This window comes from Mustelus asterias, chromosome 1 (assembly GCF_964213995.1).
Source record: "Mustelus asterias chromosome 1, sMusAst1.hap1.1, whole genome shotgun sequence".
Lineage (NCBI taxonomy): Eukaryota > Metazoa > Chordata > Chondrichthyes > Carcharhiniformes > Triakidae > Mustelus > Mustelus asterias.
In genome coordinates, this window is record NC_135801.1 from 30,542,174 (window position 1) to 30,564,401 (window position 22,228).

A 22,228-nucleotide genomic window follows, 5' to 3' on the forward strand; every position below is an offset into this window, starting at 1 on the left:
CCTATATTGAATTCCAGAAGTTCCCTTGTCTTTTCAGGAGGAGGAGGGTTGTATCTCTCCCCGAGATATCCTGTTGATGGATGTCTTTGACATTCCTCTTCCCCTTGTCGGTGGTGTTTTCTACGTGGAAAATGACTTGACCTTTTCCGAGAAAGGTGGGACTTGCACGATGCCTCAGATACTACTGGAGAGGAGTGAGATCTGCTGTATTGTGAGTTTGGCATGGTATATTGTTGGTCTACTGGCTCCTGTATAAGAGAATGTGTACTACCACACCATGTTTTGTATCGATGGAGGTATTCTGATGCTCCTCTTTCTTCTGGAATATCCTTCCATTCCCAGGAGGTCTTGGGATTGATTGTATTTACCCCTTCGGGGATCCCATATATTGTACAGCTCTGCCTTTGTTATCCTGTGAAGGAGGGTGTGCATCATGGGGCCATGTGCTCATGGCTTTATCCTGAGATCCCCCACTCTCTCTGGTATCCTTTCATTATCTGTACGAAGGGAGACACCGACTACAACAATTACAATGATAATCTGATGAATATTCATTCATCTTTTCCCACATTCTACAGAAAAGACGTGTATCAATGGTGCTCGTGGAAATCAAAAGGCAATTTCTTGACTTGTGCATTTAGAGTTGAGAACCATAAAAATGAACTGTCTGAATTATTGTTGTGGTTGTAGATTTTTGTGTTATATTTAGCAAAAAAGGTATTATTTTCTTTAAATTATAATTTTGTAGCCTGATTGGAATGTACAGAGACAGCTTGATAAATGCAATTCGGTTGAGATGGTACTTTTAGAATTCACTGTTGGAATGTCTCAATTTTTCAGGCAATTTTAAAGTATTCTTGTCTTGCACCAGATACAGCTTTGTTGCCGTAGCATTGTAGCAAACATATTTAACAAGCTGGATCTATGACAGTCAATGAGCTGTAGGGAATTGGGAGAAAACATGGTGCAGACATACTTCTCCAACATGTGGAACGTTGCAAGGACTTCTGATTTGGCCTCCTGCAGTTATTTGCCTGTGAGGGAGAAGTGAGGATTGATTATTCGGTATTTGCATGGGTTGCTTGGATAGTGGACTGGATCATGTCAAGCTGTGGAAGTGCTGTACTAGGAAGGCATGAGGAGCAATTCCTGTTTACTGCTCATTTTAACTTCAGTCTCCAGCAGGAATAACCCAGCTGCTTCCCTTAATACAGTGATTTAACTACTATTCATTGTATGTGTGTGTGATATCCTTATGAGAACCGCAACTGTTAGATTCAGGATCTGATGGGTATTAAAGATCCGGTGAAAGACACTATAAAATTCTGATATTTATTGGGAAGCTAAATTTGTTAGTACGGTGTCACCAATATGTTAGCTACCTGCCTCATGCAACTAATTGGGAATCCAAATGTGACTAATTGCAGCTTTGACCAGAAAATGGTAAATGGAACCTAGGAACAGGAGTAGGCCATTCAGCCCTCGAGTCTGCTCCATTATTCAACTAGATCATGGCTGATCAGCCTCAACACCATTTTCCTGCAATATCCCCATATCCCATGATGCCTTTTAATGTCTAGAAGCCTGTTGATCTGAACATACTCAATGACTAAGCCTTCACAACTCTCTGAATTCCAAAGATTCACCAACTTTGAATGAAGAAATTCCTCCTCATCTCAATCCTAAATGGCCTACTCCTTATCCTGGAATTGTCCCACCTAGACTAGATTCTGCATCTACTCTAAGAATTCTGTGGCCTGGACTTTCTGGCTGCGGCACGGCTGATGTGGCAAGCTAGCCAAAAGTCTTTCAACTTCAACGGGACCGGGAGATCTTGCTGGCAGGAGGGGATAGAAAATCTTGCCCTGTATGTTTGAATGAGATCACCTCTCATTCCTATAAACTCTAGAGAATATAGGCTCAGTCTCCTCAATTTCTCACCACAGGACAGCCCACCACCCCTTGAATCAGTCTGGTGAACCTTTGTTGCAATCCCTCTGTGGCAAGCAAAATGAATAATAGACACAGCCATTTGGACACATAACATAAGAAATAGGAGCAGGAGTAGACCAACTGGCCCATCAAGCTTGCTCTGCCATTCAGTATGATCATGGGTGATATTGGGCTTCGACTCCATTTTCCCACCCGCTCCCAATTTCTTTTAATTCCCTGAGAGACGAAAAAATCTGTCTATCCCAACCTTAAATGTGTTCCAATGATGGAGCATCCACAACCTTCTGGAGCAGAGGATTCTAAAGATTCATACCCCATTGAGTGAAGAAATTTCTCCCCATGTCAGTCTTAACTTATAGTCCTCTAATCCTGAGACTATATCCCCATGTCTTAGATTTCCTCACCAATGGATTCAGTATGAGTTCAACCAGTCAAGCCCCTTCAGAATTTTATAGGGTTCAATAAGATAACCTCTCATTCTTCGAAACTCAGCCTCTTATCATAGGACAACCCTGATCCCAGGGACCAGTTTCATGGTTTCAATATTTCGTATTGAATGGCAGAGCAGGCTTGATGGGCCAGGTGGTCTACTTCTGATCTTCCATCCCCTCCTGCCAGCAAGGTCTTCCAGTTCTGTCATGAACTTTCATTTGATTTGATTTGATTTATTATTGTCACATGTATTAACATACAGTGAAAAGTTTTGTTTCTTGCGTGCTATACAGACAAACCATACCGTTCGTAGAGAAGGAAACGAGAGTGTGCAGAATGTACTGTTACAGTCATAGGTAGGGTGTAGAGATAGATCAACTTAATGCAAGGCAAGTCCATTCAAAAGTCTGACAGCAGCAGGGAAGAAGCTGTTCTTGAGACGGTTGGTACATGACCTCAGACTTTTGTATCTTTTTCTCGACGGAAGAAGGTGGAAGAGAGAATGTCCGAGGTGCGTGGGGTCCTTGATTATGCTGGCTGCTTTGTCGAGGCAGCGGGAAATGTAGACAGTCAATGGATGGGAGACTGGTTTGCGTGATGGACTGGGCTACATTCATGACCCTTTGTAGTTTTTTGCGGTCTTGGGCAGAGCAGGAGCCATATTAAGCTGTGATACAACCAGAAAGAATGCTTTCTATGGTTCATCTGTAAGTGTTGGTGAGAGTCGTAGTTGACATGCCAAATTTCCTTAGTCTTCTGAGAAAGTAGAGGTGTTGGTGGGCTTTCTTAACTATAGTGTCAGCATGGGGGGACCAGGACAAGTTGTTGATGATCTGGACACCTAAAAACATGAAGCTCTCGACCCTTTCTACTTCGTCCCTGTTGATATAGACAGGGGCATGTTCTCCACTACGCTTCCTGAAGTCGATGACAATCTCCTTCCTTTTGTTGACATTGAGGGAGAGATTATTATTGCCGCACCAGTTCACCAGGTTCTCTGTCTCATTCCTGTACTCTCTCATCATTGTTTGAGATCCGACCCACTACAGTGGTGTTGTCAGCAAACTTGAAAATCAAATTGGAGGGAAATTTGGCCACACAGTCATAGGTGTATCAGGCATATAGTAGGGGGCTGAGAACACAGCCTTGTGGGGCACCGGTGTTCAGGATGATCATGGAGGAGGTGTTGTCATCTATCCTTACTGATTGCGGTCTGTGAGTTAGGAAGTTCAGAATCCAGTTGCAGTCACTGTACCAACTCCAATGCAAGTTTACTCTTTCTTAAATTTAGGGGCCAAAACTGCAGCAGTATTGCAAATCCAGTCTCCTAAACCATGTACAACTGCAGCAAGGCTTATTTATTCTTGTACTCCAATCCCCTAGCAATAAAAAGTAACATATCCTTTACCTTCCCAATAGATTGCTTCACCTGCATGCTAACTCTAAATTCCTTGTACCAGCGCCCTCAAGTCTGTTTGAACGTCAAAACCTACAAGTTTCTCACTGTATAAAAAATATTCTGATTTATTCTTGCGACAAAAGGAATAACTTAACATGAGTCTGAAGGGGCCTTCTGATTAAGGTGCCCCCTCCCCGCCCGAGATCGAGGGTGAGAACTTTTTCTGTTCACCATCTTGATTCATTGGGCACCTGCCAACCTCAAAAATTGGGCTGGGTGGGTAAAGGCCCTTATGGGCCTTAATTAGGGCATTGGCGGGCTTCTTGTCCGAGGCCCTGTCCGCCCCACCACAAATTCATGTGCGGGTCACATGAATCCTGTCTGTGCCATTCTATACCCCCCCCCCCCCCCCCCCCCCCCCCGCCGTCAGAATCTGCTGGGGTCGGGAACATAAAATTCTGGCCTTGGTTTTCTTGAAGCTGTTAATAAAGAGATGAAAAGAATTATTGTGGTTAGGAAATGATGAGAGAAGAAATGATTTTCTAGGGGTCACCATTAATTCTTTCTGATGACTAAAATTTAGAAATGGTTAAGTGCTCTGTTTGTGGCAGTATTTGTTTGAAACTATCTGGAATGATTGCAAGAAAGAGAGAACATTTAGAGTTCATATTGTTGATGAGAGAGCTCGGCTCCTAATAAGTAACTTTACAGCTTATTGGTGTTGTAACAGTGTTTGCTGCAACTCATCAAATGAAATGGGCCAAGGTCACTGAATAATAAACCATTTTGTTACTTATAAATGATATCTTTTCAAAGGATTCAGTAGTGTATTTTTTTGTAATGTGGAAACTATTGCCTATTGTCACTGTTCGCTGGGTGCACTGAAGGACTATATAGACCAGGGAGGCCCCAAGTCAGAAGGTTGAGAGTTCAAGGCAGATTTCATGACCCGAGAATGCAAAAACTTAGCAAATGCCTCAATGCAGCAAAGTGTGTACAGCTAGAGACATTGTCTTTCAAAAAAATCATTAAACTCGGAACCTAGTTATCTGCCTGGGGAATATAAACATCTTGTGGCATTATTCAGGGCAGGAAATTTGCCCAGTGACATTGCCAACATTCATCCCTCAGCCAGCACCAAAACAGGTGAACAAATCTCAGTTGGTGTTTGTTGGATCTTGCTGTGCACAAATTGGCTGCCGTGTTTTACAAAGCCACAACAGCGATGACATCTGCATAAAGTAATTCATTGGCGATAAAGCTTCTCGATGTTGTCTAAGGTTGTGAAAAGTGCTATTCCTTTTGCTCTCTTTCTCTGTCTCCTCAACCTATAATCTGGCTCCTTTCCTGAACTAGAGTGATGCAAGTAGAGGTTGAAATGATAGATATCAGTGTTTTTAGGGGGAGGGAATTGGCATTATTCCTACTCCTGATTTCCAGACAACATCTCCTGCTGAAGCCTGCATGTGCATGCTGATTGAAGCTGTGGTAGGGAATCACAGTATTCACAATGAATATATCTCTCAAGCTAAGTTTCCACCCTTGCATCTTGTAGCATGATGGAATATGTTCGATAGACAATGATTACAGAGTTGTTACAGCACGCGAGGAGGTGATGCAGCCTATCAGCACTGGCTGTCCGAATGAGAGGTTTTCACCTGGTGCAGTTGTCCTACCTTCTCCTTGTAAACTCACACCTTTTTCCTCTTCTTCTTCCTGTTGAATACCTCAATTAAACCTGCCTCCATCACACTCGGGCAGTACATTTCGAATCTTAACAGCTCATTGTGTGAAAATCACTTAAAGTTGTTCCATTTAAAGTTGTAATTTTCAGGCATGCAACCACAACTTGAAGTGAGGACTTACTGTATGCTTTGTAAAATGTTGATGCTCTTTCTAACAGCTCTCCATACACTTACTATTTCAAGAAGTATCAAGTAAATCTTTCTCTACACTGTCCCCCTCAAAAGACTCCCAGGCAAGTACAGCACGGGATTAGATACAGAGTAAAGTGCTCCCTACACTGTTCCATCAAACGTTCCCAGGGCAGGTTGAGTTAACACAGCATGGCAAAGGTACGCACCTCTACTGAGTGCCCTCTTCACTTGTAGCCATAATAAAAATCACAAAGCAATTGTAAATATTTCTACATACAAGAGAAATAGATGACCAAAGTAAATTTGCTGATGTAGCATCCATGACCTTGTCTCCTCTTGACACTCTATCACTAAACAGCCGGTTTTATTAAAGCACAAAACAGCAGTAAACACGTTAGAAAATTTTAATGGTGCTGACACTTCAATGGAATGTTCTTCTTGGTTTATTTTCAGGCATGGAAGAAGCGCTGGTTTGTACTTCGAAGTGGCCGTCTGACTGGAGATCCGGATGTGTTGGAATACTACAAAAATGATCATGCAAAGAAACCTATCCGTGTCATTGACTTGAATCTTTGTGAGCAAGTGGATGCTGGGCTGACTTTTAATAAGAAGGATCTTGAGAACAGTTACATTTTTGATATCCGAACAATTGACCGTGTCTTCTACCTGGTAGCAGACACTGAAGAAGAAATGAATAAGTGGGTTCGATGCATCTGTGATATCTGTGGGTTCAATCCTACTGATGAGGGTAAGTGCCTTGTCTTTGCTTATTTCCACTAAGTGCTGCTCTTGATGGCATATAATTGGCATTGTTTTTACACCGTGTTAGTCCACGATTAGAATGAAGAGATTGGATCCTGAAAATTCAATTACCTAGCTGGCTATAATAGAAGCAATATCTGGATAGACAGAGTTGGGATCTAGTTAAGCTGAGGAAGTGATGGCCTAGGTGGGGAGGAAGAGCACATATTAAGCCAGCATGTAAATTTGTGGGCGCATTGAAACACGATGCAACTGAGGAAAATAAATCGTACGACGCATGTGTTCACGTGATAAGCTGGGCATTACTGGTATCCAGTAATGCTCAGAGCCTCCAAGGGTTTTAAATTTTTGAAGGTAGAAAAACTTAGCTTAACACTGCGGCATGCTCACCTTGAGGGGAGTTACCTAAGCTGGTGCCATCAGAGGGGGGCCTGGCTCACTGGTCTCTCCCCTCACCAGTCCCCCTGGTGGATCCCTTTGACAACGGCTCATTCCTCAGTCCAGAACAGGGTTTGTATGGAAGGACACAAAATGGTCAGGCTGCACAATGCATGGTGACTTATCCTATAGCACTTCAGTAGATATGCCAATAAGCATCCCCTTATGTCCCGTACAGTTTTGGTTCAATCATTGCACTCCTGCCGCTTGAGTCAGAATGTCATGTATTCAAGTCTCGTTCTAGAAATTTGAGCACATAATGTCGGCTGACACTTCATTGCAGTACTGAAGAGATGCTCCAGTGTTGGAGGTGACATCTGTCAAGTGAGATGCTAAACCAACCAAGCCATTGTCTTTTGTCTCGCACTACAATTTCCACACCCTAGATGCTGCTCCATTCCGTTAAGCTAAAAGTAAAATATGCAGATGCTGGAAACTGAAACAAGAACAGAAAATGCTGGAAAATCTCAGCAGGTCTGATAGCACCTGAGGAGAGAGAACAGAGCCAAACCCTTCGCCAGAGCTGGCATCATGCTGGAGTTGGCAGAAAGGGAGTTGGAGTTGGCGAAGGGTCATCCAGACACTGTCTCTGTCTGTGATTCCCCCTCTCCTTTCCTTATTTCTCTCTCTCTCTCTCCTTTCCCATTCTGTCTTCTTTCTCTCTCTGCCTCAAGGGTGGCACGGTGGCACCGTGGTTAGCACTGCTACCTCACAGCGCCAGGGACCTGGGTTCGATTCCCGGTTTGGATCACTGTCTGTGTGGAGTTTGCACATTTTCCCCGTGTCTGCGTGGGTTTCCTCCGGGTGCTCCTGTTTCCTCCCACAGTCTGAAAGATGTGCTGGTTAGGTGCATTGACCCGAACAGGTGCTGGAATGTGGCGACTAGGAGAATTTCACAGTAACTTCATTGCAGTGTTAATGTAAGCCTTACTTGTGACACTGTTAAGTAAAAAAACTTTAAAACTCTCTCTTTCCCCCTTTCCCTCTTTTTGTCGTCTCTTTCCCTCTCTCTCTCTCTCTCTCTCCCTGTCTCTTTTCCCACTCTGTCTTTCTCTCTCCTTTACAACACTCTCTCTCTCTCTCTCACACACCCCCTCTCCCACCCTCTCTCTCTCCCCCTCTCCCCAGCTATGTCTGTGTGTCTCTCTCCATCTCTCTCTTTCCTCAAACACTGTTCTCCTCGCTTGTCTTTCCCTCTTTCACTCACGTCTTTCCCTTTCTCTCTCATCTTTCCCTCTCTTATTCTGTCTCTCCCTCACGATGTCTGGGTGTGTCTCCCCCTCCATCTTCATATCTCTCTGTCCAACTCTGTTCCCCCCTTCTCTCTCTCCTTTCCCACTCTGTTCTCTTTCCCTCTCTTTCTCTGTCCCCCTCTCATCTCCCATTCGCTCTCCCCTGTTACGTCTATGTGTCTTCCTCTCTATCTCTCTATCTCTCTCTCCTTCCCACCTTCCTTTCTCTCTCTCTCTCTCTCTCTCTCCCCTTCCCCACTGTATCTTTCTCTCTCTCCTTCTCACTTTGTTTCTGTCTCTCTCTCTCTCTCCAGAGCCTGGACCCACTCTGGACAGTCTGCATGCATTGAAGTGCTTAGTTTTGCTTCCATGCACGGACGCTACTTGTGCAATCTTTTCACAGCAAATATCTGTGTATAAGGTGCTTTATAATTATTATCCGTCTTTCCGATAAGATGTTAAACCAAGACCCTGTCTGTGTCTCAAAAGATCCCACGGCACTTCTTCAAAAAAGGGCAAGGGATTTGTCCCTGATGTCCTGGTCAATATTTATCCCTCAATTTACATCACAGAAAAAGATAATCTGGTAGTTATCATTTTACATGTTTGAATGGGCCTGCTGTGCCCAAGTTGGCCACGGTGTTTCCTACATTACAACAGTGGCTACACTTCAAAATTACTTCATTGGTTGTAAAGAACTTCAGAACATCCTGTTATCTTGGGATGACTTTCAATAGATCACAACAAGATAGCTGCTCTGCTATGTTCGAATCCCTGAGCCAGAATCAGGGTCGTCTATGAATACCATAGCACCAGGTTACCCATGAATATGTTGTGCGCTAACAGGAGAGAGGTGGCACCGATCCAGCCACACCCCAGCCCGGAATCAAGTGGCACTAGGCACCGGCCGGAATCGGCTATCCAAGGCCAAACAGTGATCCGCAGCGGTAGGGTACTGTTACTTTGAGGCGGGATTCTGACTTAGAGGTATTCAATCATAATCCCACAGATGGTAGCATTGCACCATTGGCTCTTCCGCCAAGCTCATATACCAGATATCTAAACCCCTGCAGTTCATCTTGTACTGAGCAAGATTACTATTGCAATAATACTTACCATCAGTAGGGTAAAACTAACCTGTCTCGCAACAGTCTAAACCCTGCTCATGTTCCCTATTAGTGGGTGAACAATCCAACGCTTGGTGAATTCTGCTTCACGACGAAAGGAAGTGCCGAGATCAAAAGATGAAAAAGCGACGTCGCAATGAAAGCTTGGCCGCCCCAAGCCAGTTATCCTTGGGATAACGTTTTTGACACCCCCTGCTTAAAACCCAAAAGATCACAAGGATTGTAAAGCTCCACTTCCACAGTCTGTATTCGTACTGAAGATAAAGATCAAGCAAGCTTTTGCTCTTCTGCTCCACAGGAGGTTTCTGTCCTCCCTGAGGTCGTCTTAGGACACCTGTGTTATGGTGTGACAGGTGTACCACCCCAGTTAAACTCCCCACCTGCCATTGTCTCCAGAGTGGGTCATGACCAGCCACCCGGGCACTTCCGACCAGAAGCAAGAGCCCATCGGGGCTCGCCCCTCTGCCTCACCGGTTAAGTGAAAAAATGAAAGGTGTAATGGTATTTAAGCAGTGGCCAAGGTCTCCCACTTGTTGTACACTTGTGTGACTGAATGTTTGAACATAGATGTGGTTTCTGACAGGCCATCACACTGGATTCATCGCTTTTCACCCAACACGAGCATTATTTCCGCAGAAGTCACTGGATATTGATTAGGTGTTCAGTCTCCTGGCTGATCGCTGTATACCCATTCCTCCCACAGTCCAAAAGGCGTGCTGGCTAGGTGAATTGGCCATGCTAAATTCTCCTCGGTGTACCCAAACAGGGGGTGGAGTGTGGCAACTAGGGGATTTTCACAGTAACTTCATGGCAGTGTTAGTGTAAGCCTACTTACACTAATAAATAAACTTTAAACGTTAACCCTTTACAATTGCTGTCCTTGAAAGTAAGAGTACAAGTCAGATTCATTGCATTTAGCTTGCTGAAACTGGGACCCATCATAGACACTGATTTCATGCAGATAGTTTCTTGTGTGTAGAATAGCCAGCAGAGGAATAGCAGCCTGTCTGCCATTAGCTGCACTCTTGTGCAAAAACCTCTTCATTTTGTGCAGACAAAGATGTTCCATATTTGATAAATAAACTACATTAGAGTGCATTTATCTCCTAGATGGTAATAATTTTGCGTTCATTAATAAGTAAGGTTTTCCCAAAAGTACTGAATTGGTGGGAAAACTGTTCTAGATCACGACTGTTTTCTCAGTTCAACTTCACACTCGAATCGTTGAAAACACATTGAGAACAAATAGAAACACATGCTAAAAAGTGAGTGCACTTTCCTACATTCACTCAGCTTTCCAATTTTCTGGCCTTATTTCCCTTCTGCTGAACATGACACCTTGACGGTTCCACAAGGTAGTGTTGACCTTTCAGCACCTCACTCAAATGGCCACTTCTGTTAGGTGACCTTAGTAAAATAAATACATTAGAACTTCGAGAACCATGCAGCAGGTCGTGGAAAGTTGGTATTTCAGAAATTTGAGAATTATTTAAAGATTTCCATTTCAAAAAAGATATGCACCAAATTACTTTATACAATTACCTTTGTGCTTACTGTCCCACCACAATTCATTACTTTCCCTTGCTTGCACACATGCATTCGCCTGTCAAAATATTTAGAACTAACAGAGGCAGACGGGTTTTTGGTAAGCGTTTAGAATCCATTCCATGTATTCTGAATATCTGTCTATTACAGAACATAGTTGTTCTTGTGTGAACGGCACTAACCATTCCTTGCAGTGGGCGCGATACTGACAAAAAAGGTCATATTTGTGCTGAATCTAATTTTTCAGAAAGGGGTCAGTATTGCCATTATTCTTGCTGCCATTGCCTGTTGATGAAGTTTATTGCTATCTGCAAAGTGAACTGATGTAATGAACCAAGCTTAAATGATAAATTTTGGCACAGGGCATTCTGTCTGTTGAACTTTGTTGTTGAAATCCAGCTATTGTCAGACATCAAAGTTTATTGTCTTTACTGCAAAGCAAAAAATGATCTAGTGTCTTGCACACGACACTCCTGATTTAAGAGAAACAAGTTAAATGGGTGCCCAGATGGGCCGGGTGTCCTTTTCTTCCTGTTTTTGTTCTGGCACACAGAAACAAATTAGATCACAGTTATCATTTGCATTGGCAGAACTTCTCACATTTGATACATCTGTCTCCAATTTTAACCTTTTGGTGGAATGCGTGCAATTAGTACGATCAGTTAACATACTTTCAATCATTCTTTAAGAATGAACTTTTGATTCAATACACAGTAAAGACTGCAGTTGAAGCCTTACAGTACCACTTCATTACTGTGCATCTGTCTTGACAGCTGGGTTACATGGGCCTACTGCTATGGTAGTAGAGCAGAATAATTGGAAATAATTTTAACAGTAGTCATGCGGTGAGAACATATGTGTAGGAAGAACCAGGAAATAGCTGTTGATCTGATCTGGGTCAGGCACACTACCACAATTAGTCTTAGGAATGAGGTCATTGCAAGCACAGTGCAACTACACGACCCAAAAAACATGGTTACAGCATTAGCAGCTAACATGAACCCTTTGATTATCAAGTGTGCTTTCCCCGAGTTGAGTAAACTGTTTACCAGACATTTATGGACCTTTCTGGCCCTCAGGATGCTTTATGCAGCCCAATGTGCTGCATAAGCAATTGATTACTCTGAGTAAGTGGACTTGTGTCATTAAGTGAGCAATATGGTAGTGTATTTACATACAGCAGGATTCACAAACATTGGGTAAGATAAAGGAAAGGTTAATCTGTTTCTAGCGGTTTTGATTAAGGACATGGGGGAAAATGGTTTTCTCCTTTGCAATTATTGCAATGGATCTTTATACCACCGGAGTAAGCAGCAGAGACCTCTGTTTAACACCTTTTTTCAAAGGTGACATCTTCAGCCATACAGTACTGGCTGGGTATTGCACTTCAGTGTCAGCAAGGATTGCATAGAATGATTACGACACAGAAGGAGGCCATTTGGCCTATCGTGTCTGCACTGGCTCTCTGGAAGAGCAAGTCACTTAGTGCCACTTCCCTGCCTTCTCACTGTAACGCTGCAAATGTTTTCTCCTCCGATTTGTGATCCAATTCTCTTTTAAAAGTCACGATTAGATCTGCCTCCACCAACTCTCAGGCAGTGCATTCCAGATCTTAATCACTCGTTGTTTAATAAAGTTTCTCCTCCTGTTACCATTCCTCCCTTTCCCAATCAAGCTAAATTGATGTCCTCTGGTTTTCTGGGAATAGTTTCTCCCCATCTATTCTGTCCAGCCCTGCCATGATTTTGTAGATCGCTATCAAATCTCCTCTCAACCTTCTCTTGTCTAATGAGAACAGATCCAGCTTCTTGAATCTATGTTGTGAATCTTTCCTGCACCTTTTCTTGCCTTCTTGCCTTCACAACCTTCCTAAAGTGTAGTGCTCAGAACTGGATGCAATACTTCAATTGAGACTGAACTTGCGTCACAGTGCAGGGCTTCAATCAAAGCCTTCTGAAAAGCCAGCTACAGAGTCAGAGGTAACTAAGATTGATAAATATTTAGCCTATGCGGAGTTTGCACGTTCTCCCTGTGTCTGTGTGGGTTTCCTCCGGTTGAGCCGGTTTCCTCCCACATCCAAAGATATGCAGGTTAGGTGGATTGGCCACGGTAAAATTGCTCCTTGGTGTTCCAAGACATATAGGTTAGGTGGATTAGTCGGGTAAATATGTGTGGTTATAGGTAACCCTGGGTAAGAGTCGATGCAGACTCAATGGGCCGAATGACCACCTACTGCACTGTAGGATTCTATGATTCTGATGAATGTTTTCACAGATCAAACGGATGCAGTGTTGTAACTATGGACTGCACATGTACACCTGACATCAGACAAATAACTACCTGATTGGATTGATTGGTTAAACCACTATCAGCTTTCATTTTGTCCTCCATGTTGTCCCATTGTTCATGAACAGCACAGTAACAGAGCGGTTAGCACTGCTGCCTCACAGCGCCAGGGACTTGGGCACGATTCCTGGCTTGGGTCATTGTCTGTGCAGAGTTTGCATGTTCTCCCTATGTCTGCATGGGTTTCCTCCGTGTGCTCCGGTTTCCTCCCACAATCTGAAAGACATGCTGGTTAGGTGCACTGGCTCCCTCAATGTATCCGAACAGGTGCCGGATTGTGGTGATTAGGGGATTTTCACAGTAACTTCATTGCAGTGTTAATGTAAGCCTACTTGTGGCACTAACAAGATAAACGTTTTAAAAAATCATGGTTCTAGAATAATCCCCCATATGCCGTTTACTTGTTGCTTGGTTTCAAAGCACCTTTCCTTAGGTACCCATTTTCTTTAAAATTTTCAGGGAAGGTCTGAAGTCCGAGTTGCACCATGTTGCTCGATGTTCAAGTCTCAAGCTTCAGCCTCAAATTTATAGTTGATCTGAATGGTTGCATGAACTTCTTTTCTCTATGAACTGTTGCATCCAGCCATTTCACGCAGTTCTTTGGTTCCCATGCCTATTGTGTTCTCAAACTCATCATCACCTTCCAGGATATGGCAGCTTTGAATTCTTTTGCTTATTGTTCTCCCAGTTGCTCTAACTCTAATAACTCATTCACCATCTCTTTGTTTGGCACATCTTTTCCCAATCATTGGGTTTTCTAAAAGCCCTGCAGTTTGATCCATTTGCAGGACATTTCCTTCTATTTGTGGACTCATAGTCTTCCACAGCTTCTGTATATCTTTCTCTCTGTCTGGTGTGCATTCTCCTGTTGCTGTTGCAGTATATCAACTTTGCTGCCTTTCTCTTAATTGAAAGCTGGCTGTTTTGGCAGTCAGTGCCTCCATCTCGGCTTGAGGTTTCGTGGACTCTGGCAGTGTCTGCAGTCTGCTGAATTCTGAGCTTGCCCTTTCCAATAAGTTTTTGTACCTCAGGGTTGCAGAGCCCCATATGAGTTGACCTACCATCCTTTCATCTGTGTCTTTAAATTCACATTTTCTGGCTATATTTATCAACTTATGAAATTGTCAACATGCTCACTTGGTTCCTGAAATTCAGATTGGGAGTTCTGTTTTTTTCACAAGTAGGCTTGCATTAACACTGCAACGAAGTTACTGTGATTATATAACTTTAACTGGAGATGTGTGCTGAATGTTTCAAGAAAAATTTGTCTGGGTTTCTGCTTGCTTCTAGCAAGGCTAGCCATTCCAACTTCCTCCAGCCACCTTCTGCTATGGTCTCCCAGTTTAAAACAAGTGTAAGTAGCATCTTAAGCATGACCACCTCTGGTCAGGACTCTCTTGCTTTTTATACTCTAACTCTGGAGTCTTGTTTCTAAGAGCTCTCTCTTCCTAGCTTGGCTTTTCAAGATATTCTCCTTGGTGTTAGTAGAGTCATTCCATTCTCGAGCTTAAAAAAAAGAATTTTAGCCAGCACGCCCTTTCAGCTGAATCCTGTTTGAAAGATATGGCCTCCCTAGCCACCTTGATCTGGAACTAATCCCAAACTGCTTGATGCAGAACAGCACCCAGGGTCCCCCTCATACTTACCCTGGTTGACCTCTTCCATCCCCCCCCCCCAATCATTGTTTCCCTCCCAGGCAACATGGTCAATTACTGCATGTCAGCTGCTTTTTACAATAGTTCTTCTTTTGGAGAAACCTATCTTTTATCGGAACCATCACCTCAAAATCAAAGTTTCTTTTTTCCAAAAGCACATGGGCCATCGCATTAGACTGATACATTTGTTTCTTGGAACCTGACTGCAGTGCAACGTGAATGTAGCATTCACGTTGCACTGAGCTACATATTCACATGACTATCAGTTCCCTGCTCTTTGCTAATAATAAAATGTAACATGCATGTTCGTGTAGAATGTAGCATGTCTGCATTGCAAGGGAAATTATTTAAACTAAAACATTCACTAAATGTATAGTGATGTATTTCAACAAACTATGCTAGATTACTCTGTATACAAAACAAAAGTGACATTTGTAGGTTAACCTTTGTATTTGCATAAACCTTAAACAAATCAAAACAAACAATACCAGGGTTCCCATTTGGAAAATATTTTTTTAAGACCTTGGCTACAAAGCATTAATTGCACTTGCTGTTTAACCTTGAGTAAAGTTTAACCTTTTGATAAAGATGGTCTGGAATAGTAAACTTGCTCCCACAACATGAAGTTTTTAAAAATAGGGTATGGGGGAGGATTAGAAAACGGAAGAAAGAGCGATTCAGACAGTACATGAATGTTTAGAGCATTTCTAGCTGTAGTCATATGTCCAGTTTGATTTGTGTGTGAAATTATACTATAATTCTATTATAACTGATGTATGACTACAGCAGAGAATGTATTATTTGTATGATGTATTTCAGTGTAAATTGAATCATCTTTAACTCTGTCTACTTTAATTTGTCCTCAATAGATTTGCCAGTGCAGTTGAAGGAACAAATCCTTTTTTCTCTCTGAGAACAAGTGATGTGTGTGTAGGTGGATTTTATAACGCCAGGGACTTACCCACACAAGGCATGAATCAGCAAACACAATGACTGTTTGGTGTTCATAATATTGTTTGGCATTATGATTCCTCTGTTGGTATATAATTCAGACACAACCAATTAGTCAGGCTTTTGGTATTTCAAATACAGTACACAAAAGAGCATAGTAGTGTTAGTTTAAAATGACTCTGAGCAGATTCATTTATTGTTGGGCACAATCTGATTCTCAGAGCTTCCATACCAGCATGTGAGTTGAATTCATACCAATATGAAGCCTTCCGAGTAGAGCCAGAAGCCACCTTTCTTCATGTCCAATAATGTGGGCCACGAAACTAATTCTGTCTTGTAGGTCATGCTACCAACTGAACTCTGATTGTCTACACAAGACAAGGGTTAACCTGAAATTGTCACCACAGATAGAGGAAGGACAGAACTCGCTGTAGTATCTTCTAGTGTGTACTCTTTGTGGGGTTATAGTAGTTCTTTGCAGTATTCAATCACATAGAGGATTATAACCAAGTGGTCAGTAAAGTGGTTATAAATCTGTCCACTGGACAATATGAAAACAATAATAATCCTTGGGCCAACTTTAGGAAGTTCCCAATTTACTAGTTGGCGCTGACAGTGCGTCTCCAAGATAATAAGCAATATTTCCCCTAAGCTGAATGGCCATACAGCAACCTGAAAATTCCCATACAGGTGACAGACAAGTTGTCTCCTTTATGTTACCACGCTTATGCACCATGCAAGAGCTCGGCACTATGGCTGTGCACAACAACAGAGGGTACATTGGTCTTTAGGACATTACCAAGTCGCCTAGTTCAGAGCTTTCTCAATGCTTGGTCAGAATCATTCTTGACCTGATAGAGGCATGATGTATAAAGAGGCTATAATGTACATTCAAGAGTATGTCATGGAGAAGGTGTAGGTGCTTGGACAGGAAGGCTGATTTCTTGAACAATATCCTAGCGGTAAGCCAAATTCAACTGAAAATTTATTTTAAGTAATCTTGATTTTGTCAGGTCATTGCTCAAGAGGGCATTTTAAAGAAGTGCACCTTGCACGACTACATCAATTTGCGATGACCCGAGAGAAGCCTGTATTTACTTTTGTGTGACATCCCCTTCAAACCAGAGAGGACTGGGATGTTTTCTGAAAGTGTTAATTGGTTTCTTGGGGCAGAATTAATGACTGCTCAAGCTCCAATTCCCATCAGGCCCCAATTTTCAGGTGGTGGAATGAGTGCAGGGACAGGGAGAAAGCCGAAAAGTGACTCGGCTCGGACCTTGAGTGGACAGGGGGATGGGCACGTCCATCAACAGCCTCCTTTTAACATTGGGTGCCCCCTCCCAAATGATCTGGCTTTTGCATGTGTTTCCTCCACCCCACCTGACCCCTGGAAAGGGAAGAGAGCTAAGGACATAAAGTGCAAGGGATGAGCTGTTTCAGTGCTGCCAGAGCCCACCCAATCATTTAAAGAGGTCAGTCAGAAAAGGGAGTTGCTGAGGATGCTGTGCCATCAGGACTGTCATGGCGCAAGTGAGAAACGGCATGTAGATGTGCACCTTGCCGGTGGTAACAAACGGCGTTCGGGGATTATAAATGAAATGTGGCTGTTGCTGAATGCAACTCAAGGGCTGAAATGATCAAGGGAGAAGTGAGAGATCCTACACTGCAAGTTTGAGCTGGGGAGACTGGGTGATGATTGCACATGGTGCCTCATTTTTGCAGCCAGTTGTTTCAATTATTTAAAGTGAAATTTAGCTCTTTGTTTGAAATGCCCTTCATCTGTTAATTAATGTTTGAATTACAATAAACTCTCAATGAGTTGAATCCAAGAGGAGTTGCCTTTAAATTCTGGTTAAACAGAGCATTGTGATATCTGATGACGCCCAATTTGCCACCAGGATACGCAAGTGTGTAACCCAATATACCTACAAATGAATCTACTGTATTAGTTTTTTCAGATTCAAATTCGGAATGAAAAACATACAGTAACACACTGTAATAAAGTGAAAAAATCTTTACTCCATTTGTTTATATATAGTTCACATTTTGTTGGCCTTGAAAATGGCTGGGGGGATGGGGTTGACCTTGAGCAAGGTCGGGGTTTATCACTAGAAAAACTCCATAATCCTTTTATGTGCTCAATGTTGCCATGTAGTCAGTGCAGTCAAACTTGTTATCGGTATTTACGTGTTGCAGTGCGAAATTTTAGAAAATCTCTACACCTCCACGGCATCACCCAGAGAAACGAACAGACATTCATCGGAATCTTCAGGGTCATCACCTCCATGGCTAGAGAATGTACTTTATCTACAATGGTATCGTCTGTCAGTTCAGCTGTGCATCATACGGCATCGTCTATCTTTCCATCATTGTCTCTGCCAGAATCTCCATCTTAGCCCCCGAGAGGCAAAGGGAAAATGCCTCACCATTGTGTAGATTGGCATCACCCTGCTCCTCCTCACTGCTATTGTTTTGTGCAGCTGTAATCTGTTTGAACCCAGCATTGTTGAAGCAGCTTGCAAATGTGGCTTTCCTTCCCCATCTTTTTCAGTATCAACATGGCCTCGAGAACAGTGGGATTTTAGTCCTGCTTCTTATCGATGGCCTGAGAGATCTGCTGCCTTCAGTAGTGGGTTTTCCAGATCCTGATCACCCCCTGATCCACTGGCTGGAGTTTGGCCATGGTGTTGGGAGGCAAGAACATCAGCTTGACGGTCTTGAGGCCAGGAATGTCGGGGCAGTTGTTTACAATGATAGCAATGTTCTTTTTCTTTGATTCCCAGGGGGAGGTGATGGCCTGGTTGTATTATCGCTAGATTATTAATCCAGAAACTCAGCTAATGTTCTGGGGACCCGGGTTCGAATCCTGCTATGGCAGATGATCGAATTTGAATGCAATAAAATATATCTGAAATTAAGAATCTACTGATGACCATTGTCGATTGTCTGGCTCACTAATGTCCTTTAGGGAAGAAAATCTGCCGTCCTTACCTGGTCTGGCCTACATGTGACTTCAAATCCCAATGTGATTGACACTCAACTGCCCTCTGGCAACTAGGGATGGGCAATAAATGCTAGCCAGCCAGTGACGCCTATGTCCAACGAATGCATTTAAAAAAACATTTTGTCCACTTTCCTGATCCATTTTTTTTATTTGCCTTGTCCTGCGTGGGTAGTGATTTTTGAAAAGAATCGTGGTTTCTTGGTCTTCCTCATAACGAGAGGCAACATATTTTTGATGCCATCCATGTTGGCATTGTCCATAGCAGTGATCCGTTCTTTGCTCTGCTTTCTGCCATTACACATGCGTCTGGCAAAAGACGGTAAAACAGTCCGGTTTCATCCATGTCAAATATGTCTCTTTATGCATTTACATTCAAGACATGGACAAGACCATTTAAGAGCCAGTCATCTGTCATTGTTGTCATAATGGCAACGCCCTCACCACTCGTCGAGCAGAAGACAATGGTGTGCCTTGTCTTGAATCAGTCCAGTCATCCATCATTGCAGGTGAACTCCATGTGTCCCAGCTTCTTCATTATGGTGACTCCCCTTTTCTGCAGGATGGAGCCGGAAATTGGCACATCTCTGCTTTGCCAGCGTGGAATGTACCACGTTAGCAGAGCTGCTTCGATGTTGGCATAGACAATCATTCTCTCCTCCTCCTCTGCTGGAGAGAATGCCTGTTTGTTGAACTGTTCCAAAATGTTCTCCTTGGCTTTCAGAATTGTGGACAAACGTGATGGCAGAATCCCCAGCTTTCTTGCGGTGTCTACTTTCTGCCACTATTTTCCACCTGCCCCCTCAACTTTTCCTTCTGGTCGACAAAATCTTTAACTTTCTCACAGGTCTTGCCAGGTCTAGTTCCACAGAGAAATTTGAGCACACTTGGGTCCAACCAATCTGCTTTGTTGGCACAATCTCGTGACCCCTGATTTCAGCATTATTTCTCTTGTCGGCATCTAGCAAAGGTTTGGCTAATCCAGATCAATCACTATGGAATTTCAGCAAGTCACGGACATTGTTCTATTGCTTTTGATATTCTGCCAGCAGGAATAGTTGTTAACATCAACAAAAGCAGAATTTCATGCCACCTGAGAGTGACTCATCAAGAGTTCACTGTGCGTTGATTTTAATTAGATCGTTACAGTAAAAGCTTTTTAGAAAGCAAAATCTTGTCCAGTGTATCTTGCATTGTTGGCATTGTAGGGATTCCTTTCTCAAAAAGTTATTGGTCAGTGTGAGGATCATAACAAACCCTTCACACTATTGCAACCAGATCCCAAAACAGTCTCATAAAAGCTAGAGGAAGATTTCTATTTCACTTGGAGGGCTGGCAACAGCACCTACTATCGGAGGTTGGCATGGATAGAAAGGAGCAGGATCTTAGGTAGCACAGGAGTGCAGTTATGAATGAGGCAGTTTATTTAGGGTAGAATTCTAGGCATTTGAGAAATTAAGCTTGGACGAACTAGAACAAAGGTTTCAATAATGGTTGGGTTGAAACAGAGACAGATTATATTTTAGGATGAATGTGCAGTCTTGATGCAGGAGTGGATGTGGAATTTGAAGCTATGGTCAGCGTTGAATGGGACAACAAGGTTATGCACTGTTGAACTAATGTGAAGTTAAGCTGGATTGTGCATTTTGGCTATCATCAGCATGACAATGTTTCCAGGCTTAAAAAAAGTTTATACATTGATCCACAATTAAAACAATTGAAGCAAGAAAGAGTTCAGCAGGTATTAAAAAGGAACAATATAAACCAATCCAAACAAAGTGATTTGTGGTTTAATTGCTTTTTATCAAAAATTGCTTTGAAGATATGGCTGGAATTTTATACCAGCCACCCTGCACCTCCACCTTGCACTCCAGTCCAACTTTGCTTATGGAGCGGACATTAAGAATCAGGTGGCGTGGGAAGTATCTGCTTCCACTTGGATTTTACCAGTGGCAGGGGAGGTATGGGATGGCTGACCCACCCACCCTTGAGCCAGTTGGGGTCCTAGAGTGGCAGCCGATGCCGAACAGAGGCTCTCCTAACAGTCGTTGCTACTCTGACTTATTCCGACTCCCTCGCCCACCTCACCCTGACCTCCCGATCACAGCCCTACCTAACTAGCCTGAAGAGAGACCGCCATTCTTAACTTGCAGTCCAGCCTCTGTGCCATTCTGCGTGGGGGACCAACTGCAGTTGCGGCAGTGGCCACCACTCCTGGTGCTGGGACTGCCAGCTATCTAATGGGCCTGCAACTCTCTGAAGGGGGACACCTTCCACATGGCACAGAAGCCATGACCTAAACCACTTAGCAGCCTAACAATAAAACAAAGCCATGTCGTCCTGGCTGTGTGGGGACGGGCTTGCTACCGACTTTCTTTGGGTGGGTGGGGGGGGCGGGGAGCTGTACATGGGGACAATGCACAGTTTTCCACCCCCTCCATGGGGACAATGCCACTCCTTCTGATGAAAACATAAATTTATTCTTTGTATTGGTGTTGAATGGAAATTTTATATGATGTCTGCCATGTATTGAGTTTCCTTTGTTTGATAATTCAGAATTCCAGTATTCAAACTGTTGAGATGTCTGTGTCATTTTTCCTGGAAACTTTGGTGCAAAAATAATGATTTATGTAAATTGATGGCACACTGAGGCTGATGGATGGATTCTAAATGAGAGAGTTCGTAATTTGATTATGATTTAGCAATAGAAAGAAGTTGTTTCACAATTTTGAAATATAAAACTATAATTGGTAACTTGAGACATTGAAGAGATGTAGTCAGCCAGATACATATTTGTGTCTGAGAAGCTTTTAGCTGTCTCTCTTCATGTTTCCCCATGTACAAGTCCCTGGCTTATTCAGAATATTTGCCTATACCTAGGTGATGAGTAGCAATTTTGAGTCATCATAGATGCTGGTTTGTGCAAATCTTTGGGGTCGCAGAGATAAATGTCATTGCCAATGTTTCTGTCTGAAGTTTTGGTGAGTGAAACTGGTTACTGTGTTGCCTTTTAATGTTCTTAATGGTGCGAAGGAAAGTAGAACAGGATATGACTTTTGATCTGTTTTTGCTATTAAGGACGTTGCAGAGTTGCCAGAACAGGCAGATAAAACAATTACGTCAATATTGAACCCTTGGAACTTGTTGAAGAATATGTCCTTGCTAGCGTTGGATTGCTGGCCCGGGTTGTATTCACCTCAGTAAATGCCAGTCACTTGGCTCACGTACTTATCAGTTTGTTGCGGTCTGGGAATGTTTCCATTGACTGGACAGAAGCCTGTCGTGCCTATATTTAACAAAGGGAGCAAGTTGGCGTCTAGCAAATGTATGCCAGTTTGACATTCAATACTTAAAGGTATTATTAGAGATGCTCTACACAATATTTTGAAAGAGTGCTGCTTATTAGGGATTCTCAATATGGCTCTTGAAAATGTAAATCATGTCTCGGCAACTTGACAGAAAGTTTTGAAGAGGGGACAAAGTTGTTTGATGGTAAATAGTCTATACAGG

General features: G+C 42.9%; 1 protein-coding gene across 7 annotated transcripts in view; it reads left to right on the top strand.

Moving 5' to 3' along the window:
• Positions 1–22,228, top strand: part of gab1 (GRB2-associated binding protein 1) — a 218,534-nt gene that overhangs the window by 134,391 nt on the left and 61,915 nt on the right. For all 7 annotated transcript variants that reach the window (XM_078210911.1, XM_078210920.1, XM_078210938.1 and 4 more), the window contains exon 2: positions 6,115–6,409. In XM_078210911.1, coding sequence (XP_078067037.1) covers positions 6,115–6,409 — 295 coding nt within the window. The remainder of the gene's footprint in view (positions 1–6,114; positions 6,410–22,228) is intronic.